Source organism: Seriola lalandi, unplaced genomic scaffold (assembly GCF_002814215.2).
Source record: "Seriola lalandi dorsalis isolate HSWRI2012SDOR001 ecotype SW California unplaced genomic scaffold, Sedor1 jcf7180002054188, whole genome shotgun sequence".
Lineage (NCBI taxonomy): Eukaryota > Metazoa > Chordata > Actinopteri > Carangiformes > Carangidae > Seriola > Seriola lalandi.
The window spans coordinates 385,283-411,276 of NW_019524741.1; the positions used below are offsets into that span (position 1 = coordinate 385,283).

The following is a 25,994-nucleotide window of genomic DNA, read 5'->3' on the forward strand; positions in this document are numbered from 1 at the left end:
AAAAGGGACTTTACATACGGTACAGACACCTTACTCAATTTGTAATTTCACAGTTGCAGTTTTTACATGGCAAAATGTGAACTAAGTGGTCTCTCTGTTCAAAGTGGATAAATACAAAGACATTGTTATGGACACGGTGTTGTGATTCTTACTAATCATACTGTTTGATACCTGATTCACTTAAGTGATCAGGTGGTAAGAAGGCCACACATTCAAGCCACTTGATATTTGACACCTATAATGTTACTTTGAAATACGTAACAATTACGTTATCAACTTTTAATTACAAGTATTATACGGATTCACTCGTCTTTATGTGTCATTGTGTGAGGGGGTTGCATGCAACAATGGTCCCTGGACGGATTCCAGGTACATGTTGTGAGACACCGGGGGAAAGCCATGACACATGCAAATACGCCAAAAGACAGCCAAACAGCCTACAGCACATACAGAGGCAGTCAATCCCCTTACACATATGCACACACACAACCACGTTAATCCCAGTTTACCATGTGTTGGCAAACACAGAGCTGAGATGGAAATGGAGACAATGTCAGTTCAATTTCAGTTCAACAAGTGAGAAAGATGTTATGTAACATATTAATCCATCAGGACAGTGTGATATTTAGATCAGTGGTTCTCAGTGTTTCGGTATGTGACCAATTTAAAACAAAATGATGTCTACTTACGATCCATCATCACATGTTATTGACTTCTTGTGGTTGTTGTTGTTGTTGTTCAGTTACACTTATACAATTACGCCATAAATGCTGCTGTGGTTTTGGAGAAACATAAAGAGGTCTGAGTTTCTTTATCTGTTCTGATGTTAGCCGCATATTCCACGTGTGGTTAGTTACTTAGCTCAATAGTCATGATGCCTTTTCCGCAATGGCTGATATTCCTGCAGTTGTTTATACTGCTCATGATAATCAATATGTACACACATTTTGCATGGATTTTAAGCCTCTAGCAGAACATCAGTGATAGACTACCATGTCTTACTTTTTTTTCTTTTAGATCAGTTTTAAAGGATCTAGAAAACAGCACTCTTGGTCAATGGGTATGATTCTAAATTCATAGACTTTTTGGACTGATACTTCTTATCTTATTTATTGTCTATACTCTCTTGCAGCACACAACACTTGTCTTATTCAATTCAACTTTTCTAGTGTCTTGTGTTATTATTTAATTTTTAATTTTTTTGTAGAAAAGTTTTTCGTAAGAAAGGGGAACATGATCATTTAAGTGCACAGAACTTCTGCCAATTACAGAAATACCACCTATTTTATTGAAGATTAGATAAGTGAGGTCATTTTCATTAACTTCTGCCCAAATTTCTCATTTGCACCAATACAGGGGAAAAAAATATTCCAATATTCCAATATTAGTCTATGACAACATATACCATATTGTGTTTCATTCATTTTTGTAGGTCACTTACCTAGATATTACTTATTTTTTGGTTTAGATGTATATCCTCCTTGCCTGTTCAACCTGGAGGAGGCACAACAGGAGTGCGCAAATGAGTCCAAGTGTGCGTCTCAGCGCAGAGCTTAAAGGCATGTAAGCTTGCTGACAGCTCAACAGCAGAGGCTGGAGGGTCAGCTGCACCCTCACACTAACATTAACGGGGCAGAGGGCAGCAGGGGAGCGGTCTAATACTGTCTCTCCTGGAATACAGCAGATTATACATCGCTAATTTTAACAGCTGCTTCCTCCTTTCTAAAGCCATAAGAGGAACCAACAACTCAAACAAACACAAACAACAAACACTTAAGTTTGAAATTCTATGACTAATCAAACGGACTTGCACCAAACTTTCACTTTAACCACCTCACCTGTCTGTAAGCTTTTATTTTTTAAGACGAAAACATCAACAGCACAGACATCAAATTAATTCATTTCAATTCTGACTATTTAATCCCCGGGCAGTTGTCAGGAGCAGCTTATGCGACAAATATGTGTTTAATTAAAAGCTCATGGGCGCAACAGTTGTGTGCACACAGATGGTCGGATGGAAAAACAGCCTCAGCACCCTGACACACACCGCTGCAGCCACCGGGGGATTTAAACAGCCTAATAAAAGCAGCGGTTAAGGTCAAGCTTTCTTTATGGAGTAAGCTAGCGTAAACAAAAGCAGCTCCACTTCAAATAAAAATAAGGGCAAAAGTGCTCAAAGACGCTGCCAAAGCCGACAGCAGGCAATATAAACAAGACAAGAAAAGCGATAAAGGTCAAGTGCGCAGTTTCTTTTTCTTTTGGTTGTTGTTTTCTTTCTTCAATAAACTGCACTTTACAGAAAAGTGAAAGAGTGTACTCACCAGTGCCAGTGGAGGATCAGTTATTCGCTATGGAGATGGATGATAAGACGCGCGAGGTGCACAGACTGGCGAGGGTCTGAGATGGTGGACAATCCGCGCGCGTTCCCGGAACCCCTGGCTTAGCACGCGCGCGCACAGGGCGGCTAATTCCCTGACCGTTCCATACGGAAGGAAAGGAAGGTGTGATGCACATTACCGCTGCAGGAGGTAGGTGTGTGTGCGTGTGCGTGTGCGTGTGTGTGTGTGTTTGCGTGTCTAAGAGCTTACAGAAGTGACCGGACCAGAAACTGAACCTCGCCTACCCTCTGCAAGCATACGTAAACAAATAAATAAATAAATGCTTATTATCTCACAAAGCCGAAAATATGATTCATATTACTATAGTATTATATTATATATTTTATTGTTAATTATTTGTTTTTGTCAATCATGTATTTATTCAGTCCACACATTAACAAAAGTAGAAAAAACAATTAAAAAAAAGACAAAAAAAACGAAGTTACCATTATTAAAATAGGTACCTGAGTATTTGTCAGTGGTGGAATACTTTAAGTAAAAGTAATAATATTGTAATATAAAACGTAATGTTATGCTATTAAATATTACAAATACATTTGTAAATGATTGTTACTCATGTGTAAGTGTTGTAGGAGGTTGAGGTAGGGGTAATTTTAACATTGCCATATGCTGTTTGTATAGTTTCATCCATTACAGGGCATTGTATTTGTAAGATCATCATATATTTTGTATTTAAAACATTAATCTATAAAGTAATTAGTAACAACAGTAGTCAAATAAATGTAGTGGACTAAAAATTGGAGTAGAAGTATAGTAGCATGAAATAAATGCACTCAAGTACAAGTATGTCAAATTTGTACTTAAGCACTTTTGTACCTTTGTACTTTTGTGTGTTCTTGGTTACATTCCACCACTGGTATTTTGGTATGTTTACTTGATTAAGGGGGGTAAACTGATTCTGTATTGATCTTTTTTCATTTCAAATAATTGCATAGTTAATCTCAGAAATCTGATGAGAAGAAAAATCAGGAAAACACTTTTAAACTACTCAAACATCTAAATGACAAACATCAATCTCTGCATACCCATACATTTTTAATAGGAATATTCAGATTGTAACAAAACACAGACAAAAAATTAGTGCTTATAAAAACTGGCAGATTTGCTTTATTGTTACTTGTGTTGCTGTTTTATATGGGTACATTTTACTTGGATACACACATAACATCTACATTTAAAATCTCTCTCTCTCTCTCTCTCGCTCTCTCTCTCTCACTCTTTCTCTCTCTCTCTCTCTAGCTGCAGTGTTTGGACAGACAGTCACATGCAGTGACAGACAGGACAGTGTGGTGGCTACGGGTGCCATTGGCACACAGAATGGGAACACTGAGAGGCTCCGTCTCCACAGCAGCACAGCACACACACTCCTGCTCCACAGCGGCCTTCTCCAGGGAGTACATGGACTTACTCTGACATTTGCCCTGACAGACAAACGGACAGATGGACAGATGGACAGCACCACAGGGAGAGACAGAAAGGGTGGGGTGGTGAGGGATAGTATTATGATTTCATTGAACTTTGTAGGCTAATCCTAAGGGAAAAGAGTATTAATCAGCCCTAAAAGTGTGTGTGTGTGTGTGTGTGTGTGTGTGTGTGTCTGTCTGTGGATAGTCTCTTACCTCACAGTAGTGTAAGTCTATCTGGTTCTCTGATTGGCAATCATCCACTTTGATGTAGTTAAGCTTTCCCACTGTCTTCCGACACTGTGGCTCCGTACCTTCACACATGCACACACTCTTATTAAAATCAGATCATCTAGATTTTTCAAAATACTGTACCAGTCTTGCAGAGGACACACTTCAACTTACACATCTCACAGCAGGTTGTTCCAATCTGGCTGACTTTCCCCTGAAAACAAAAAGAACAGGAGAGAAAAAAATTCAGAAAATTTGTGGCAGATACTGGGGTGTAGGTGTGAGAATAATGTGAGATAGATGGAGGGCATTTTGTGTAGTGGCCGTACCCCCTCGTCCAGGCAGGTTTGGCGGTTAAAAGGAGGGCAGGTGGTCACTTTGGTCTGCAGCACAAGATCTCCTTTACTGTTTACACCACAGGTATACAAGTTGCAACCCTCCTCGCTAGTGGTGTTCACCTGGAGGGAGAGAGAGGCACACACGTACATACAGCATGTATGTCACATCACTGTGGCTGAAAAGCTGTTCTCTTCATTTTAAAATATACTAGAGTTAATGAATGAAAACCAAATTTTAAAATTCTAATATAGAACATTTATCAGGCCATAGTGTAGTAGAGTAGATATAATATAGAAGAGTCTATTATTGTATAACATAAGATAGGTGTAGCATCATATATGTAGTATAGTGTAGTGTAGTGTAGTGTAGTGTAGTGTAGTGTAGTGTAGTGTAGTGTAGTATAGTATAGTATAGTATGGTATGGTATGGTGTAGTATACTAGAACATAGCGTAGTATAACTTAGTATGGTATAGTATAGCATAGCATGGTATAGCCTAGTATAGTATAGCATAGCATAGCATAGCATAGTACAATATAGCCTAGTATAATATAGCATAGTATAGTATAGGATAGTCTAGTATAGGATAGCATAGCATAGCATAGCATAGTATAGCTTAGTATAGTATTGTATACAGTTTACTTCAACATCAACATCATCATCATTATTATGAAGTTTTATCTCAATAGTAAATGAGTATGTAATCTGTATTCTGTGCGAGTGACAGCATTCATAGGCAAGCAATTGCATTTTCTGCAAATCACCTACCTGCAGACTAATCAGTTCTCCATCAGGCCTTTGCATGAAGCAGGCGGTGGGAACACAGCGACCACAGCAAGCATCTTCCTCTTTCTGCAGTGTGTATCCCTGAAAATATCGTGGTTAGAATAATGCATGTTAGTTAATATATGAAGACATCAGAAAGATATTTCTGTAAATACAAAGATGTAAATGTGCCTGGACCATTTTGTGCAAATAAATAATTCACTATTTACCTCTGTGAATAGAGTGAATCATGGAAAATGATGTGGTTGCAATTTAATGATGAACATGGAGGAAATGCAGTCAGAGGATTAGAGAATCTTCGATGAAAATAATGGTCATTTAAATTTATAGGTTAGTTATAATGATGATAAATGATAATGGTGATAATAAAAAATAATAATGGTAGTAATAGTTACCATGGGGCAATTGGGACAGCTGATTCTCCTGCAGGACAGTCTGTATTTCTTCATGGCACCATCCTCCACCATACACTCACAGTGTGTACACACATCCACCATCAGCCTCTCCCCTGCCTGCACAAACACACACGGATAGAGATGGATCACTGACAGTACTATTCAAAGTATCTTAATATGAAAGAGGAGTACTGCTTTTCTGCATGACTTACTCCTATCACAGTGTTGTTGAGGACACATGCATCCATAGGAGCTGTAGAGAGAAAAGCACAAATACTTCTGTTGCCATTCATTAAACAGTATATATTAAACCCCAGGGCTTTATAAGGTCAAATTCAGGCCAACTGGGAGACACTAGGATTAGAGAGTCCTCTGCTGGACACAAACTGCAACTGCAACTTGGTATTCAAACTGTTTGTATGATATGACTATAGAGAAAGTTGCGAGTGAAAGCTTGATGATTCAGGCATTTGAAATCACGTGTGCTAGTTCTGCTAACTCATAATGCCAGCGTGCTGTACCAAATGGTTTGGCTTTGTTTACTGCGTATGCTTTCCAGTGTGTGTAATTTCATATGCATGTGTGTTTACCACAGTGGCAGCGGGGGCAGCAGTCCTGGGTGTCGCAGCGTAACTCGGTTCCCAGCGGGCACGATGGAGTGTCCATAACAGAGCAGCTGACGTTAGTTGCAGAGATGAACATTTCATCTTTCACTTTCACGCACTCGTGTAACACACATTTATCATGTTGAGACTGCCATACCTCACCCACCTAAAAACAAACACAGGTGACATTTTTTTCTGTGCTTACAGCCAGAATATCTATATCCCAAGCAGTATGATTGTTATTTGAGAAGAAATTATGAGTGTGCATGAAAAAACCTGTTGTACTGTGTAAAAAGGTGGATGGAACATAGTAATAGTGGAAGGAAGGAAATCATATATGCTATATTACTACAATGGCTACCTTTGACATCTACAGGAAATTAATCATGCCTAAGAATTTCTTACACATATTATTTGGCACATATTACTATGATTCCTCTACACACATACATGTCTGAGGTTTCCTCCAATCAGTGTGTCCCCTCGCATCTCTCCCTGTGACTCCACACAGCCGGTTGGTGTGCACTTCCCACAGCACTCTCCTTTTGATAAAATGTATGTTGAGCCCTGAAATGTATAATAAATATATAAGAATGAATGGCTGTAAAGGCATAATGCAAACTGTGTATGTTTGTTGTGTGTGTCTGTGTCTGTGTCTCACCTGAGGGCAGCTCCGATCGCAGACAGGTGGGGTACACTGAGCAGTGTGCAGAGACGTCTCTTTGTCCTGCAGCTGGGTGCAACTGCATCTCTCACATCCCTCCTTCCATTCGCTCCCCACTGGGTGAATCACCCCACCAACCACACAAACCTGGAGAGACACACAGCAGTAAAACAGGACAGTTTAAACCGTAACAGCACAGACATTGAAACCTATGCTGACTGAAAGTTGCATCCAAACACACACTCACCTTGTCTGGCAGGCAGCTGGTTTCTGTGCAGCCACAGTCGTTGGTAGAGGTGGATGTTATAAACCCGGCAGGGCAGGTGCGGGTGGAGCTCTGACAGTTGCACACACATTCAAACACATCACAGCACTTTGTCTTTTTGACCGACAGTTGGCGATGTGCGGGGCAAGCAGGGGGAGCTTGAAGAGCGCACTCTTCCTTTTTGCAGACTGAGATAGAAAAGAGATGAAGAGAAACGTGTCAGGGAGATCACATGGATGTGTGCGCTGCTTTATTTCTCGGTGTGTTCAGCAGCAAAGCAGAGAATGAGTGAATGGCTTACCACACTCGTGTATGGGCTGACATTCCCCAGGGTTTTTCAGAACCAAAGTCTGACCATCCTCACAGGGGGTAACCTCAGGCAGGTCACAATTCACTAGATCACACACTGAAAAGTCACAGATAGAGACAGACTGTTGTAGGTGGGCAACATATGTAAGTACCTGATAAATACGGAGCAATGAAAAATGCTTATCCAGTATTGTAACTTTTTTCCTTATAGGAGATGATTTTTAGGTCTATTTACCTCTATATTTGTTCACTGTGAAGGTAGTACAGATCTTTTTTTCAAGTTACTTTGTCTATTGCAATAAATTATCTTTGACCAACCCACATGCATCACATATCAAACACTGACAGTTCTGTTGATGGGGCTAATGCTGGATGTGGAGATAGAAACATGGTAATAATATGTGTTTTTTTTTGCCCACATACCACACTCATACTCTGGGCAGCACTTGGATTCTTTCTTTTCCCTCAGGATCTCACAGGCTCCACACACTGGACCTAAACACACACACACACACACACGCACACACGCACGCGCGCACACACACACACACACACACACACACACACACACACACACACAGACCGGATTTAATTTAAAAAGTGTTATATTTATACTCACAATGCAAAATGATTCAGGTTGCGCAAAAACCAGAAAACAGAAGGGGTGCTTACGTTTGGCATCATTGCAGGGCCGGGCAGTGCAGTTAATGTGTTGTTGGTCCAAACACATGCAAATCAAACATGGGTTCTCATCTGGTACCCAAGTCTGCATATACTGTAAAAACAAAAGCAAAGCATGTAAATGCAGCATTTGATGAAATTAGAAATAAACACTAGAGGACGCTCACAGCACACTTTAATGGTGAACACTTTGGTTGCTCCATTATATTCTATCAGCATGTGTTTTTCTGTAAGTAAGAGGTTGTTTAGATTTTGCAACATTCCCTCACACATTCAGTCATGTGTGTCTCACCGCATACGTGTGCCCGTGGCGGTCGACACACTGCGTGCATGCTTCTGGTGATACACACTGTCCGTGATGCATAACCATCCCTCCAGTACAGAAACAGCCCTCAGTAGGTGTGTCCATACAGGATGACTCGTTACCCCTGGCAACCGACCAGTCACCAGGCAACGTCTGTATGCTACCACAATCCTCTACACAACCTGTCCGACATGCATCATACTCCATGGAGCTGGGGCACGGTAATGCTGTAACACAGAACAGGCAAAAGTTTCGGTCTAGGCTCAGACAGGGTGTTAAAATGAGTCCACTGCAGTGAAGTGAGACATTAACACATAAGTGACTTACGGCAGAGGTGTGGGCTCCTCCAGTCCACACAGACGCCTCTCTGTCTGCAGAGGCGTGCATAGGCAGAAATTAGCTCGCACACATCTGACTCCTCACATGCCTGCTCCTCACACTTGGCGAGGAACACCTGGACGGGAATGTGCGCATGGCACGGTTGGAACACCTCAGAACGTAGGGCCTGACATCCCATCGCTGCTCCAGACACACACACGGCCCTCCGTCTTGGCAGACACACACCACCATCTGCAGCCACAGTCCAGTCTGAGATGAAGCCGGGCTGGTTGGTGGTCGAGCTGCCATTACGTAAAGAGAGGACATTAACCTTGTCCTCCCCACAGGCGCCTAGAAGAAAGAACCAGAGAACAATCAGACATCACAAGGAAAAGATAGTGCTAGAAGTAAATAAGAGAAATAAACAAGGGAGGATCTGATTTCTGTTACCGCAGAGCCCAGCAGTGTGGCCAGAGGTGGAGGAACTCATGAGTGTGATGGTAAACTCATTGCTCTGGGGAGTGAACGTCAGGACATAACCGTGGTCTGATTTCAGCTGCAGCATCATTCCTCCATAACGCACCAGCTCCAGGCCACCGTACCGCCACGGCAGTGAAAGCTCTTCCTGATCAATAAACGCCTGCTCGAACAAACCCATACACACGCAGGAGGTAAATAAACCTTCATAGACTCACATATAACAATCAATTTCGGTGTCGGTACAGGTATCCAGACCAGAAACACTCATACGCAGCTTACCTTCATATCATCCTTCAGCAGCAGTTTATGCGGTCCGTGAGTCACTTCTATGGATTTCATGCAGACCTGGTTGTAATTCTCTGAGCCCTGACAAGGTCCACTATGGAGTTTGACCTCTGAACCTTCCTTGATGCCTCTGCTGACAGTGAGAAGTGTGTAGGAGCACAATCCCTCCCCATCCAGCCTAAGTGCCAAGCCGTCAAACCTCACCACATGATTGGTGGAGCTCCCCATACACATGCCTGTCAACATAAACCAGGCAGGAGGGAAGAGAGTGTTTGCACAGGAGTCAGGACATCATGTGATCTATTAATAGACAATATAAATAGACTGGAATGCAAGTCTTCAGCATTCATATTTAACAGCTCAACAGCTTAATGTTGTCCACTTGATATACAGTAAAACCTTTTGATGTACATACAAGGGCATTCCCAGTGGCAGCCACAGGTCTCCTGGACTTTGACCGGTGATATGTTGTTTCTGCAGGCTGGCGGCTCCAGTCTGTCACAGCTGACTTTGTGATTCTGTACTGTCACTGCCCCACTGGGGTGGCACAGAAGAGAGTGGCAGCCGTCCTCAAGCAGCCATGACTCACCAGGCTGAAACACACGAACAGAGAGATCCGGATGTTCTCATGGCTGTAAAAGGAGGCTGTATTTCTGTAATGGTGGTATTCAATCTCAGAAGACATTACTCACTTTTCTCTCATTTCCATTATCATCAACACACACTCCTGGAGGACCAGCTGAGAAACAAAGCACATGATATCTCCATTACTGTCATCAAGTATGATCATCTTCATTATTAAAAGTTTTATTTCAACGATAAGAACTATAAAAGGACTTTGCAAGGAAAAATCAAACTGTAAGTGTGTGTGTGTGTGTGTGTGTGTGTGTGTATGTGTATGTGTTTGAATATGTGTATGTGTAAGCACCTCTGCAGATTCTCTCTGTGTAACCATGGTCCAGAGTCAGCAACATCAGTAATTGATCCATGCTGTTCAAGTGCAGTGTATTGTCTTGGTTCCCATGGCGGCCAAGCACACTCAGCTCACTCTTGTCGTAGCCTTGTCCCACCCCGATGGGGAACACGGACACACCTGAGGGGCGAGACTCTTATCAGTGAAACCTAACTAGAACTCTGAAGGATGGAAACATACCAACTGAATTTTGAACAGATGCATCCAATGTAAAATTCTTTCATGGTGGCTTTATTACCTGCTGCCAGTGCCTCATTAACTGCCTCTTTGACATCATCAGCTGATCTGTCAGTCACCAGCATCACAACAGCTTTGGGTACACCCACTCTTCCTCCACTGACCGGTGAGATGGACGTCCGCACAGCAAATTGCAGAGCAGACCCTGCATACCGACAGAACAGTGAGTCTATGCGTGAATTTGTGTTTGCTTATTGTGTGTGTGTGTTTATCCACTACCTAGTGCGGGGGCAGTGGTGGTCCTGCGAGGTATGCTCTCAACCAGGTTCAGGAGGTGTGATGCGCTCTGTTGATCCTTCCAGGTGAGCTCTGCTGTGTTGGTGTCTCCATATTGTACCACACTCACCTGAGTGCCATTCAGCCCTGCACACATAGACAAGATGTTAAATCACTGAATCAAGACAGGGGAGGAAGGTCTTGAAGAGGCATTAGGAGTATATACTGAATCATATCAGCCATTTCATAAAAATACCAAAAATGCTCTAAATAGCTCACTGCTGAAACCACATTAGACCCTACTGATAAACCCAAATACATTGTTCTTACAACTTGAACGTAGTGGCAAAAATCACAGCTCCAGGCAACCATTAAAGTTTAAGTAGAGCAATTTACAGATACAATCTGTATCTGTCCCCCAAGTTTCAGGGAAGTATGTGCTCAAATATGTGCTCATTGTGAAAGACAGACAAACAGGTGGAACTAATGACAATACTACACATCAGTAAAATGCAGTGCACCTAACAACATACATGCTGGGTCACACCTACCTATGTCAGAACTCTTAATGAACGCTTTGACGAACATCTTTGTGTCTTCAAGCTGGTCTCCAGCCTCCAGCAGGAACAACACATCCACAGGCTTCTTACATGGTACTGTGCAAAGATATGTTCACAAATGAGTAATGGCTGAGGATTCTTTGTGGACTGAATGATTAAAATGACTGTGTGTGTGTCTTCTGTACCTGAGGGTGGCAGGCTGGAGAGTGTTGGGAGGACCAGGGGTGGTAGGGTGGGAGAGCGGGGCCTGACTGTGCTGTGTGTAATATTGACTATGCGGTGGACGAGGGTTGTCAGACGGTTGTAGTCGTCCACCATCAGCGGTTTTTGAGGGGAACTGAATGGCAACAAGTCAATCTCACGCACTTTTTGTCCAACTCCAATAGGATACACTTGTGTGTTGGTGCTGGTCGACGGTGGGCGTGTCACCGTGTCAGTGGGCGGGTTCTCTGTCACAAGGAAGACGAGCTGAGGTGGGGTGGGGCCGCGTGAAGGCTGGACGGTAGCGATTTCCTGGATGGTCGTAGCGACAGCTGTGCCTGTGTTCGTCTTACTTCCACCCCTCCAACGAATCTCCCTCAGGTGTTGAAGCAGCACGGCCCTCTGTCGCCTCAGTTCCCACCGACTGATCTCAACAGTGACTGTTACTGAGTATTGGATCACAGTGATGCGAATTAACTCCTCCTCTTCTGTCAGCTGTGAGATAACTTCCTCCAGGAAGACGAGCGACTTGTTAAAGTTGGCCTCGCCGACTGAATCAGAGCCCTCCAGTATGAATGTCACATCTTTGACTGGAGAAATGGAGGATGCCAAAGTGGTGATGGGAGACAGGCCAGAGGGCGCAGTGGATGTAGGGGTGTTGGGAAGGTGTTGTGTGGGGTTTGGCTCCAGGCGTGGAGTTGAGGTAGTGGTGGTCGTGCCCTGGCGAGCTTTACCTGGAGTGGACTTTGGTGCTGGAGGTTTGGCCACCTCAGGATCCATCCCCAAGGTGCAGAGGTAATCATTCAGCTCTAACAGACGATCAGGCAGCTCAGCTGTGCTGCTGAGCACATAGGCCCTGTTTTCTGGGTTGGCCTTAGTGATGTCATTAATCTGCCCCATGTTTACTCCAGGACCCAGTGCCATGGTCAGGGTGGTGATGGCCTTCTTGCGGAGCATCTTGACTATGGCACGGACAGAACGAGGGTTGGCACTGGCTGTCAAGATGATGGCAACGCGGCCAGCATTCTCACGCTTGTTCTTATCATAAATGTTGATAGCTAGATACTTGACAGCCTCATCCAAGAAGGCTGCATCTCCTCCTGTGTAATGCAGCTCACGCACAGTCTTCTTGAATAGCCACTTCTGAACCTGCAGGCACATATGAAAGAAAAAGACATGGGAAGATCAACCATACAAGTGTAGACCTTTACTGTGACATTCAATTTAATCAAGTCAGCAAAGTATAAGTTACACAGGATATTATAATGACATCTTATTCTGCAGACAGTTTAATTCAGCACTGCATATTGTATGTGTGCATGAATATACACTCGTGTACAATATGTTTATCTACCTGCAGGTCATATGTTTTCACTCCGGAGTGGTAAAGCAGCACCGTGGCTCGAGTGTGAGCTGAGCCCATGCGAAATCGTTCAACCACTCCCAGTATAAACTCTTTGGCTGCCTGAAATTCATCTTCACTCAAGGCTTCTGAACCATCCAACAGGAATGCCAGATCCATGGCACGATCACACATGCCCTCAGGCATTAAGGTGGTGAAGGGCAGGGTTGTGAAGGTGTCATAGGAGGGTGTTGGTGTGGGAGTAGTGAACATGGCGAAGGAGGTACAAACTTCACAGTTGAGGGTGTTGTTGTCACAGTGACTTCAGAAAAGGAAGACAAAATATCTTAAAATGTGGAGAGAATCAAATTGTAAAATATCAATTACCAGTCCAACATTTCCAGACTTATTTCTGGGTGTTCTGAAGCAGTATTACCATATCTGGCAGTGATCTGGATCATCGTGGTTCAGGATGACCTTGTTGCCGTGGGAGATTCTCTGACCCTCATGGATACACACCTGACACTGTGAGGGATCTACACAATGCATCGCCACCTCATCCAGGAGTTGGCCTTAGAGAAACGAGTTTGTTTAAGAATGTATCAAATTATATTTTTGTTCTGAGACACTGCATGTACATAATTGTGAGAATTGTATGTCCAGTGTTTATTGTTGGCACCTGGGGGGCAGTAGGCATGGCAACCTTCCACACATGTGAGAGAACAGTGGAGGGGATCTGGGTGCTGGCAGGTGACTGGACAGGCAGGGCCACAAGTATTATACCTCCACTGGCATAACTCCTCCCCCACACCTGGACTCCTGGGGTTCAGCTCCTCACAGCTAATGGCTAGGGAAACAAAGGGTTCAATTTGAATAAAAAGTCATTTTATTGAGTGTCTGATGTAATTTGTCCTCTGCATTTGACCTATCGTAACTACATATGTCAGTTTCTTCAAGATAAAAATCTCTGGCCTGTAGCAAAGTATTCAGAAATGCAGAAAAGCACGTTAATTTTCTCACTGATCCCATCAAAAGGAGAGTTTCAGAACATCATATCTAATATGTATAGATAATATAGAATGACCTTATTTGAGTGAAACACAAAAACCTAACACCGGAACTAAAACCTCATAAGAAAGACACTGGAAATTCACGGTAACCTCCCATTCAGATAGAATAACTATTTAATAACATGAATGCTGTCATGTGTGAGAATAGCAGAGCAAAAAAGTGGTGGTGTTGTGATCTTAGTATGTTATGTTGTATAGTGGTGAGCTGCATGAGACAAAGTTTTTAAATTATTAATATTATTATTTATAATTTTCAAGCCATTTATTTTGACAGTTTAGACATTATTTACTGATTGAGCTTGGTAGAGCAGCCATGACTTATTTTCAAAACCTGAGAGACAATGTCAATGGCTGTTCATAACAATAATATATATTTCAGCCAGAAAATAACATGATGAAAGATGATTTATGCCTGATACATGAAATCCTTCACACTCACGGCAAAGATCATTAGATCTCCAGCTGATATGTACACCCCTCTCTGAACAAGCTTGTGCGTAGGCTGCGATGACATCACAGAAACATGCACAGTCGCCCACTGACGGACAAGAGCATGCTGCCTCCACACACATATCCACGTATGGCTCTGCATCCACCTAGAGACACATGGGAAAAGGTAAAGGAAGGACCAAGTGCATGAGCAGTGCATATGGTGTCATTGGATATCTAGTGTTATAACACTCACCTGGCTGTTGCATTCTCTAAACAGCGGACCAGTGATCACACGACAGGACTGCTCCACTGTTATTAACTTGGCAATGTTATCGCTGCAAGGAGCGGGTATCTACACAGACAAGAACACACACAAATTTAGTGTGAAAGTATTTGTCTCCATTTTAATGTACTAATAATAAATCCATCCGTCAACCTCACACCTCGGTCAAGACACATATCAACCACATTCCCAATACTTCACTGTGGCTTGACCACTGTCTCATCAATGGTAATGTTTTGCATAATGATTGAATCATCTTATAATCGAGTTTTTATAACTTAATTACTAGATACACAGATTATTAAATAGGATTAATGGGAATTAATTATATAAATTTAGATTAAGCAAATAAAGATCCAACATAGAAAATCCAATTAAAATGACAATTTTTGTCTTAAAAACTAATTGTAATAACATAAAAAATAATCTAGACTTTGCTGAATTTGACAGCACATCCTTATCTCTACTAACGAAAAAGCCCACAATATTTTTCTAATGTGCGACCATTTGATAAAGCACAATTTGTAGTTGATTGCCTAAAAACTATTAAGGATCATTTCTTTGAAAGAAAGCAGTTCTAATGAAAACTGTGGATTATCCAGAGTAACAAGGACATTGTGTTTGGAAATAAATTCTGCTATTCAATCTTTGAAAAAATGAAAAATCTATGAATTTTTAAAGCAGCAAAAACTAAATTCCATACACATCCATTGTATTGTAGTGGCAGCAGAAAAATCAATTATAGAGAGAGAAAAGATGTTATTTCATAACTGGAGTGCCCTAAGATTTTACCTCTGTTACATCTGCACAGCTGGGAACGACCTTCCAGGAATTCCCAAAGTGGGAGGAGTCCACCTCCAGCTGGTTGTTACTGCTCATCAAGTCGTTGTTGACATTTCCATCAAAGTTACCACACAGACCACACACCCGGCCCTAAACACAATATAAAGTATGACACAAAAAGTGTATGTTTCATATAAAGTAATATGAAAGAACAGAAAGGTTCAACCAGTTCAAAGTAGTATTTTCATATATCAGTACCCTGTATGTGGATGAGATGTGGACCAGGAGTCGGGTTCCCTTGTCCCAGCTGAGGGAAATGTGTTTCCCCAGCAGCAGGGTGTAAAACTGACCAGATCGGACGATCTCCACCTGTGAGCCCTGCAGCACCGGCCTCTTCATCTTCACCTGTAAGAGATAAAGAACACATAGTCACATGTCAAGTCTGAAGAGTTTGGTTACAAGGCTTTAATAATCCTTCTTCAGATAGTCTAAGTAAAGCAGAATGTAAGTTATGACTGTGTCAGACATCTTGAGAGAGACATGGACCTTTAGTCGTGTCTGATTAAGTTTGCTGGTTTACACTGAAATTAAATTCTTTTATGTTTACATCCAAATGTATAGCAAAAGGCTTATGTTCATTCAAAGTTATGTTCATGTGTGTCAAATGTTTCACCATTGCCACAGTATTTATTGTCTCTTTCAAGTCAATGTGGGCTGGGCACTTAATGGACACGACACAATAAATAACATTAAACTACATGTGTGTATGTGAGTTGCTAGGGGTATGCGTGTGTCTGAGTGTGTTACCTCTCCATGTTGCATTACAATTAACCCTCCCTGGTAGAAGACTGTGATAGCTTTTGCACAGCGATGTCCCACGATTCCACAGGCCTCATTCTCCACCAGCACTCTGAATGAACCCTCTTCTCCGTTACACATATCCTATTGACAGTGAAAGTACAGAAAAGTAGTAAATGTTAAAGAGGAAATAGTTTATTTTCTATTTTAACGCCACACTCTGTAATCCACCCTGAAACTCTTTTGGGGTCTCTCTATCTCTTACCTGGACCAGGACATATTGGCAGAGGCCAGGGAAGGTGTACTTGAAGCCATCAAAGGTGATGTAATGGCCCTCCCCCACAGTGCGGCACACACCGTCACAGACCTTCTCTGTGCAGTGCCACTTTCTGTTGTTACACACACTGCAAAACCAAAAGTCTGTTAAGCAAGCACAGTGCAGGTATTACCCTTCATAGCCACAAATGCAAGCCATCATTTTACCAGGTGTTGCAGTCCACAGAGATGGTCTGTCCTGATGCATATGGCCTGTTGTTATGGTAACAGGGACACTGCTCCGGTGCAATGCACTCTCTGCGGTGACGTACCTGAAATCAATCCACTAATCAATCACTATGCTCTATTTAAGATGATTGGTGCTTTATCTACAACACACGACCACACGACCACACGACCACACACACACACACACACACACACACACACACACACACACACAAAGATAACACACCACCTACCGTGCCAGGTGGACAGAGGCAGCCAGGGATGCAGGCAAGGCTGACGCAGGGAAGTTCCAAGTTCTGGCATGTCCTGGCACACTCCAGGCCTTTTTCACCGGCATTGCACTCTGTACGAACTAATGGCGGGGGGCATTGGGCTGACCGCCGCTCTGCATACAGAAAAACACCATAATGTAGTTGAATTATATAAAGTTCACGATCAATTTTCTGATAAGCTGATTTCGGGCTTTGAACAAATAATAAAGCAGTTTAACTTAAATCTACATTTTTGGGTGATCAGACTAAAGACATATTCAGCCAGTTGTTCACTGCATACAAGGGCAAGTCTCACGTTAAATACAACTGCTCAAATGACGGATACAACATTGACAGCGGATTACACAAGTTATGAAACACATGGAAGTAAAAAAAGAGTTTGTTAACTCTTCTAAAATATTGTAATTGTACCTCTGGATGGAGCCACGTCATCATCGTAGAAGAGGTCAGACAGCAAAGTACTCATTTCAGCAGAGCTACAGCGCATGGAGCCATTCTCACAGTAGCTACAAACACAATTAAGGACAAACACAAAAAATGTCTATTAGGATAATATAATTAGATTCATTTCTGAATATATATACATGCACAGTCACTGACCAGATGCTCTTGTGATCCGCGTAGACGTCACTAGGTTGGTAGAGCTGTCCATCATGCAGGCAGGTGCACAGGTCAGCCGTCACACACTCTCCAGTTTCGCTCAGGTATTTTCCAGCGGGACAGAAGCAGCCCTCCTCACACACCCTCTCCCCCTCACAGCCGCCCTCAGCCCCAGACAGAGCACGGCACGTCCGGTCACACACACTCCCACAGGCCTCATACACTTGGCCCTCAGGGCACTCCAACGCTGATAAAATCAAATCAGGCCATCCCCTGATTAGTCATCTGCTCTCAGTTAAGATGTATTTTTATCTGTTAGAAAAAGTGTACTAAGCTTTACACAATGGTTGCCACAAAAATGTGTAAAACCCATCCCTGGAGTTATGATGTTGTTTGTGTTGCTTGTTGCTGTACTCTTGATTAGACAAATTCCCAAACAGACAAATTTTTATGTGGAACTGATTTTCGGATCTTCTCTTACTAAAAGTTATGGCTGTCATGTTTTATTATTGACTTTTGCAAATCCTCTACGAGGCTGTTTTCTGTCTACAAATGGAATGAAATGATTGTACGTTTACCTAGTGTGTGTGCATATGAATGATCAGCCATAAATTAGTTACCACAGAGTGAGGGAGACCTCCAGTTGAGCAGCACTCCTCTGGCAGCGCAGGCAGCTGCGTAGGCAGACAGAGCAGAGCAGAGGCACTCCTCGCCGTCCACACACGCGCACACATCATAACGACAGAATCGCTGGAACGGAGCCGGGTTCACCAGAAAGTGGCACGCACTGAACATGTCGGACATCATCATCGCACATGCCTCTTCTGCAAAATGTACTGAAAGGTGTTGGAGGATCGTAGGTCAGAGTTTAGCTGTATTTTGGGTGACACGTGTTTATGTGAGTGTATATACCTCTTTTTGGGTTAGTGGCACATGGATCAATCTCAAGTTTGCGCGTTGATTCACAGTCTCCATTGATCCTCCAGGACTCGCCGAATGCCTGAGGACCCGCCTCCACCAGTCCAGAACCAGACAGGAAGTCATCACCTTGGTTACCATTGAAGTTGCCACAGAGACCACAGGTCTGCCCCGCCCATTGTGGTCCCAGCTGAGGTAGTAGACAGAATTCAGTACAATAGTTTGCTTATGTTTCCACACGTGCATCATTACCAAAAACATCTTTAATCATTTAACATACACAACCTTTAAGAGCACCCGGCCACGCCCGTCCCAGTCTAGACGAAGGTCATCTCCAAATTTTACACGTACAGAAGACTGGACAGATCTCTGGATATTCAGACGGCCTGTGAGATTGCACACACAAGGAACAGACGAGTTGAATTCAACACAGTGTTTTGATTTAAAGTGATTTAAAGAATAAAATTTTCACCACTAAACATTTTCTTACTAATAAAAATTATCACAAGTTTGTGTCAAGAAAGGTTGAAATCGATATTCAAATAGCCAGTTTTTAATTTGATGTTGATATGCTGGATGAAACACATAATGTCTTCAGGCTGAAAACTTTTTGTTATAGCTTCAGGCCCATGTGTTAAAATATAATCATTTCAAACATCTCCAGTTCCAGGTATAATTCCATGTATAATTTGATTAGAGGGAATATGAAATCTAACTCTTATCCACTCATCTACCAAAGTGGCATACCATGATGCATTGGGGTCTGGATGTCCATGCTGTTGACAGAGACAATTCCTCCATGTTTCAGCTTCACTGTCATGTTCTCCAGAGAGGGCAGGGTGAGCGTCACTGAGCGTGTGCAAACAGCATCTTTATCATCTGCGCACTGAAACACATTAATGAATAGCAAAAATGACAAGAGATTATTGGAAGCAGAGTGACAGACAAAAAGCAGGGTTATGTAATTTGTGTAAGGGAAGGACAAATTAAAAAAATGTCTGGCAGTTAAAAAAACACATATTCTTTACCTGTACGTTCTCAATAACGACAGAAAACTCCTTATCTGTGCAGTCTCTTGCCAGCAGGTACTGACAGTGGCCAGTGAAGGTGAAGAACTTGTCGTCGAAAGTCTTGAAGTGAGACTGGCCCACTACCAAACACTCACCTTCACACGGACAACACAGAAATAACCGCAAAGTATTAGCAACCTAGGACTTTATTAAACCAGCGGAATGTGTGAATCAGTGCACTGACTACTACTGCAGGTCTCTCTCACCAGGGCAGCCTTCATTGGTGCATTCCCAAGAACCGTGACGGCACACGCTGCAGAACAGCGACAATTCAGAAACAAATTGGAAACATTTCACTGAATGCACTGAATGCATAATTGGACATGCATTGTGCCGTCTCACCAGGTGTTGCAGTCCTGAGAGATAGTGGATCCTGGAGGGAAATGTTTTCCCATGTGCACGCAGGAACATTCAGACACCTCCACACAGCGATTCCCATCCAAAACCTTACCCACTGAAACACAAATGTGCATCCACGTTACAGCTACGAGTAACAAAGAGACAGAGAGAGAAAGAGGGAGACATAGTGAGCAGGAGGTTACCGGGACATGTGCAGCCGTCCACACAATCCTCCTTGCAGACCTCCTGGATGTTGAGACTATGGCAGTTTGTAGAGCAGGACTTGGTGCATTCACTGTACTGCATCCCAATTGGACACTTGGGGACTGTGCAGGCACAAACACACAATTAGATCACTGATGTAATTTTATAGCTTGCTATTACTTTTTACAGACTGACAAACTTACAGCAGTTGCTCTCCTCAAGCCAGCCCCGTAGAAGTATCCCATGGGCGTGGCATGTGCGGGCATACTCCAGCAGGATTGGACAGTAGCAGTCTTCTTGCTGCTTCTGGTTGCAGTGACACGCCTCCTCTTGACACAGAAACAGGAAAGCATCGGGAGAGACCAGGTGGGCACAGTGCAGAAAAACACTGGAGGTCTGCAACACACTGCAGCTGGACAAAATCTACACACACACACACACACACACACACACACACACACACACACACACACACACACACACACACACACAACTTAAATAAAGACCTATCTGTGAATATATCTTTAGCTATTAAATGAATAGTCTCACTCTGTCAGACTTTGTTGCATGAAGCCTCGTTGTGCACTGAAAGAACACTCATTTCCTTATCTGAAGTTAGTTGACAGTGAAACAGGAAACATGGAATTTTTACTGCCTTCTCACATTGGGGGTGTTGTTGTAGTACAAAATATTCTTACTAAAACTGGCTGATCGTTTCATATCAGCCCACCCAAAGCGACTACAATAGACATATTACATAACTGCACCCATGCCTGTCAGATCTGTTAGCGTACCAGCAGTTCACTTTTGAAGAGATCAGGGTCTCTTCCCCATTGGAGCATAATGGCCCTTAAACCCATATGCTGTATACTGTATATGTACGCCCATTCCACCCATGAAAAATAGAACAAATGACAAAAATTTAATTTCTAGTAGTAAATCAAAATTAAGAGACACAAGTTATAAGTTGCTGACTTGCTTAGCTATAGTTATAAGATTCTAAGTCAAATGTTTGACACCATTATGACATTTTTTGGAGAATTGTATGTCTTTATTAGAGAACTGAAAGTAGAGAGATGACAGGAAATGAAGAGAGACCGGACCACATAGTTTTTTACATACTACTGCAATTCCAATATTCTCACTATGACTTTATATACATTGTCAGTAAGACTTACCACGCTAAATTATGACTTACATAAGTCAAAAATATCACACACTAGACAGAGACAGAGAGAAATACTGTATGCAGTGAGAGACAGAGGTGCTTTTTTAGTAAGTATAAGTGCAGTGGTTGACAATTAGTAAAAAAAATACAGTGAATGCCAAATGCTTTAACATCAATGCCTAAGATCCTCCCATGCCTTAGTGTGTGTCTCTCATTATTTGTGCTGATTGATATTTTTTATATTATGAAGAGACATTTCTGTACATTTTCACAATTGTTTGCCTTCTTATCAAATGTAATGACATCCTCATAGATGTCCTAACACATGTACGTGTGTGTGAATTGTCTTCTCACCGCTGAAGTGTCTTTGGTGCTATTACACGACAGGTTGGGATTTGAGACACGTCGACAAAGCTGACCAGCCCCCTTCACTGCCCATGAATTTGCAAAGTCATAACTGTCCTCTGTTAGGAATCCTGAAAATACACACACACACACACACACACACACACACACACACACACACACACACACACACACACACACACACACAGTTAGCCCATTTGCAAATATTGCTTAAAAACAGAGTGTGATTGCATTACTTAGGATATTGTGCTGTCATGAAGGAATAATTGTCTTTGCTAGCGTCTTTGAGTTGAACAGTTTTTTTAGGCTGGACCACACTCCCTCAGCAGTACTGCAGCAGCACGTTGCCAGCTTCTAATTTGCTAATTCACTCAACTCGTCTGGGCATGATGAAAACAAGGCTAAGTTCTCTTCAATGTTTTGTCATTTTGTCTGTATCTCACTAAAGGCGCCTTCACCTCAACGGTGGATGAGTTGTCTGGACTAGCCGACTTATCTACAGCAAATCTTAAGCAGATTCTCTGTTAAACAGTTTTCCCCATCACTGGATGAATATGGACCGGTTTGACCACCGACTGCAATGAAGTTAAGGAGGCTACGCCATTTTCTCTCTTCATCTTTTTTTATATTGTGAAATATTTGGTAAGTTCAGGTGTTCTGATTTAGCCACCTTCAACTGTTGCTTTTTGAAACTTGGCTTGTTTTGAATTTGGTGCTCTGTGTTCACGCCTGATGAACAGCTTCAAGAAGTGACTTACTGCAAGCTGATAATAACAATAATAATAATTATAATAATTACTTTTAATTATATAGCACTTTTCTGAATAAAGTTACAAAGCGCTTCGCAAAAAAAATAAAACCAGATAAAAGAGAGCGCCACTGTTACTGTTATGACATTTAAAAGTTTAATAACTGCGGACCCATTTTGAGTTTTCTCATCTTCAACATGAATGATAAAGAACATTAAACGAAACTGGAAAATCTAGTCTTTATAACTTCAAATGCTGTGTTTAACAGTAGGGCAAAAAACATATTATTTCTACATTATCGATTACTTTTATTTAAGGCAATCATGTGCTTCAAAATCTTTGAGTGGAGTCAACTTGAGAGTGGAAAAGCACAAACACTTAATTGAGCTGACATATTTCTCCTTAATCTCATCCTACCACCACTGTTTCTCTTGCTTTCTTTTACCCTTGTTATCTTTTCCTGTACTAAGTTGCTATTCTTCCTGTTGCTGACTGCGGGTGACCCGAATCATTTCCTAAATTCCAGGAGTAATGGGAACCTCCCTGATTTCTCTTCACTCTCCAACATCCTCATACCCCACATACGCACCGTTACAGAGTTTTAACTCTACCCATTTCCCCACATGCACCTACCCTCTTGAGCAGTATATTCATCAGCTGATACAGAGTTGAAGTTTCCACAGAGGCCACAGGTGCGGTTGGCATGGTGCTTGGTCAGCGTCAAGGCAATGTTGGCTGCATTGTCAATGGTAACAGTGAAGCCAAACTCCTCACTCCAGAGCTTATAAAAGCCCAGCTCGGAGCCCACAAACACAGCGTGAGATGCATAGGGCAGAGACAGTCTACAGGAAAGGAGACGCACGTCAGTCTACAAACTATCGGTGGACTTTTTTCTGCAATAAGTCAACATGAACGTACAAATAACTACAGACTTTTGCATGACAACTTAAGACATTTTATTACTCTACCTTTTTTCTCCTTGTGTGAGCCGTCCATCTACAGACAGGTGCAACTCCCAGGCGTCTCCCAGAAAAAGAGTGACTCCTGTTCTTTTGCCATTTACAAAATCCCCTGCAGATCCACAACATGTTATTTATTTATTTATTTTTTACCATAATGACACTGCTACAACAAACCAAAACAGCCTGACACAAACAAGACTGTAAGTTGAGTCTGCATGAAATTAAAAGTGAGGGTGAATAAGCAAACAATTTTGATGGTCTAATATTATTAAAAGCACATGCACTATTTTAACGCACAAATCACGCTATCAAACCCATGCAAAATGCACTACACACTGAAATGCAACAGACTGAGCATCAGACACCATTACTATTCAAATCAGTTTGTTTTTTTATTGAATTGTCTGAGCATGACTCACCCAGAAGTGTGAAGGAGCGATGGTTGCAGTCTCCAGCCAGAAGGTAGCTGCAATCTCCAGGAAACTCATACAAGACCCCATCAAACGTGTGAACGTGGTGTCGTCCGAACAGACTGCATCTCCCTGTCACACCTGCCACACAAGCTGGACACACAAAATATACCAATATGCAATTGACTGTAGAAACAGGACTAGATGAGATCTAATATGAAATATTTCACACATTAACAGTTTATAAGACCGTGTTACTTTTGAAGATCACAACCGCTGATAAGACACACACCTGTCAGATGCAGGAGAACCCAAATTTCTAGCAAATACCTCCTCGTGCACACCTGAAACACACATAAATATGTTCTCCGTTATCACCACCACCTCTACCAACATCAACATCATACTATGATATTTAAATATCACATTATTCTGTGTAAGAGTGCATGGCCTCTTTCATACAACATCTTTTCCCAGTTCTCCAAACTCCAGTTAGTCCTACCTCCATGGCTCCGGACTAAGTTAAATCACAGGGTTTGCAAAGAAGAGTCACACAATCAAGAATCAGAAAATCCCAAACGTTGCACGTCCAGACCTCACAGTCAGGGCATGATGCTATACTGTGATGGCTTGGGTCCAATATAGGCTAAACTGAGAAAAGGGTCAAATACTTTGTCACACACAAAGACACTCAACCACACTGGAAGCTCTATTTTATAGCAAAGAACATACCCACACCCGTAGTTGGCTTCCCTCAAGGGTCCCTCCCCTCGCCAGGTTATGTCAAGAAGGTCAGAATATCATTCTGTCCACAGCTCGGTACCCGCAGACTGACACCATCAAACAGATTCAGCAGGACAATACCAGGATATGCCCACTGATCGCCTGGCTGAGTGATTAGTCTACACATGCGTAACTGTATCGGCGCCAACCCAAACAATTCTTGTGGAAAACACACTCACTGGAGATATCTCACGCAATAACACTGCTTTGCTGGTGTCACATGGACAAACACATGACTAAGCTGTGCTAAAATTACACAAACATAAACACACACTGGGAACTTGTATGGATCAACACTCTCAGGTGCAACTTTCACCAATCACCTGGAAAAAAGGACAACCACAGCGAAGGAGAGAATAACATCTAATCACACTTTTTCAAACACAAACATTTACAATCAGTGTCACAATCTCCCAAACATAAACAAGGCATCCTTTAATATCTGTAACATCTAAAGCTTCTGTATTGTGTGTCCAAATAAATGCCTATCCAATTCCACTTTGCTACTCTCTTCATACTTTCACATGTGTTATCAGCTATTCTGGATAATTAGACCTCTCCTCAGGTTCATTTTGAGTGGAGCTATACTGTCACCAAGCTCAATACACTCATCACTATGATATAGGTATAGGTGGTCCTGACAGGTCACAACAAATCTAACAAGAGAGTCAGAAGGATGTCAATCACACAGTCTGTAACACGTCCACACAGTCCTGAGAATAGGTCTATTAACGATGGCTCAGTTCCATCAAACGTCCCTGTAAGCCATGCCGGGGAGCCAGCATGCAGAACACCAGGCCCCTGGAACTAGCTCAACCACTTTTTAATGTAATTATTGTGATTACACCTGTGTGTTTCCTGCTACGACACGTCTTTCATGACAAACAACACCCTTATCTGAAACCACTTTGCAACAATGTGTTCTGTTAAAACTGTTTCAAAGCCCAAGCACACCCATGGTAAACACACACAGGTGACTAATTATTTTTCCAAAGTAGACCTCATCAAGACTGTGTGGCTGTATCAGCCTGCCAGGGAGGGTCAAATTTCACCGCATGTAATTCCCATCATAGCTCCACCCATCTTGAACCTGAGGTCTAATCATCAGATAACTGAAAACAACTGCGGGACCTTCAAAAAGCTTTAGTAAGAACGTATCTGTATGTATAATGTAGTTTTAAATGTTGGTAATCAGTGCTGGTAATACAGCAACAATCATGTTTCTCTCACCTTCTAATAAGCCATTGTGGTATATGTTTTAGTAATCAACAGAGCATGTATACCTAGCTGT

General features: G+C 42.3%; 1 protein-coding gene across 1 annotated transcript; it reads right to left on the reverse strand.

The window, feature by feature from the left end:
- Window positions 1–3,476: 3,476 nt before the first annotated feature.
- Window positions 3,477–24,586, reverse strand: vwf (von Willebrand factor). Its single transcript, XM_023403949.2, has 53 exons — window positions 24,423–24,586; window positions 24,213–24,264; window positions 23,930–24,073; window positions 23,517–23,619; window positions 23,182–23,390; window positions 21,788–21,909; window positions 20,469–20,688; window positions 20,265–20,387; window positions 20,065–20,176; window positions 19,929–19,975; window positions 19,681–19,817; window positions 19,400–19,538; window positions 18,938–19,038; window positions 18,647–18,842; window positions 18,355–18,570; window positions 17,735–17,981; window positions 17,546–17,640; window positions 17,096–17,247; window positions 16,842–16,945; window positions 16,624–16,762; window positions 16,368–16,502; window positions 15,819–15,965; window positions 15,570–15,710; window positions 14,748–14,846; window positions 14,502–14,658; window positions 13,672–13,839; window positions 13,429–13,564; window positions 13,005–13,314; window positions 11,635–12,799; window positions 11,441–11,545; window positions 10,893–11,036; window positions 10,675–10,818; window positions 10,392–10,556; window positions 10,156–10,202; window positions 9,879–10,056; window positions 9,458–9,699; window positions 9,149–9,338; window positions 8,708–9,049; window positions 8,369–8,607; window positions 8,068–8,170; window positions 7,819–7,890; window positions 7,388–7,492; window positions 7,069–7,274; window positions 6,819–6,968; window positions 6,608–6,724; window positions 6,143–6,323; window positions 5,765–5,805; window positions 5,553–5,669; window positions 5,140–5,238; window positions 4,363–4,491; window positions 4,208–4,247; window positions 4,019–4,116; window positions 3,477–3,820 (listed from the first exon to the last, which is right to left on the reverse strand). The coding sequence occupies exons 1-53, from the start codon at window positions 24,426–24,428 to the stop codon at window positions 3,635–3,637; spliced, it is 8,562 nt and encodes a 2,853-aa protein (XP_023259717.1). The 5' UTR covers window positions 24,429–24,586; the 3' UTR covers window positions 3,477–3,634.
- Window positions 24,587–25,994: the final 1,408 nt, after the last annotated feature.

Coding starts and splice junctions, on each gene's coding strand:
- vwf (XM_023403949.2), bottom strand. Junction 10,557..10,674: donor TAATGAGGCACTGGCAGCAG/GTAATAAAGCCA, acceptor CTCGCCCCTCAG/GTGTGTCCGTGTTCCCCATC. Junction 9,050..9,148: donor CCACACTGCTGGGCTCTGCG/GTAACAGAAATC, acceptor TCTTTCTTCTAG/GCGCCTGTGGGGAGGACAAG.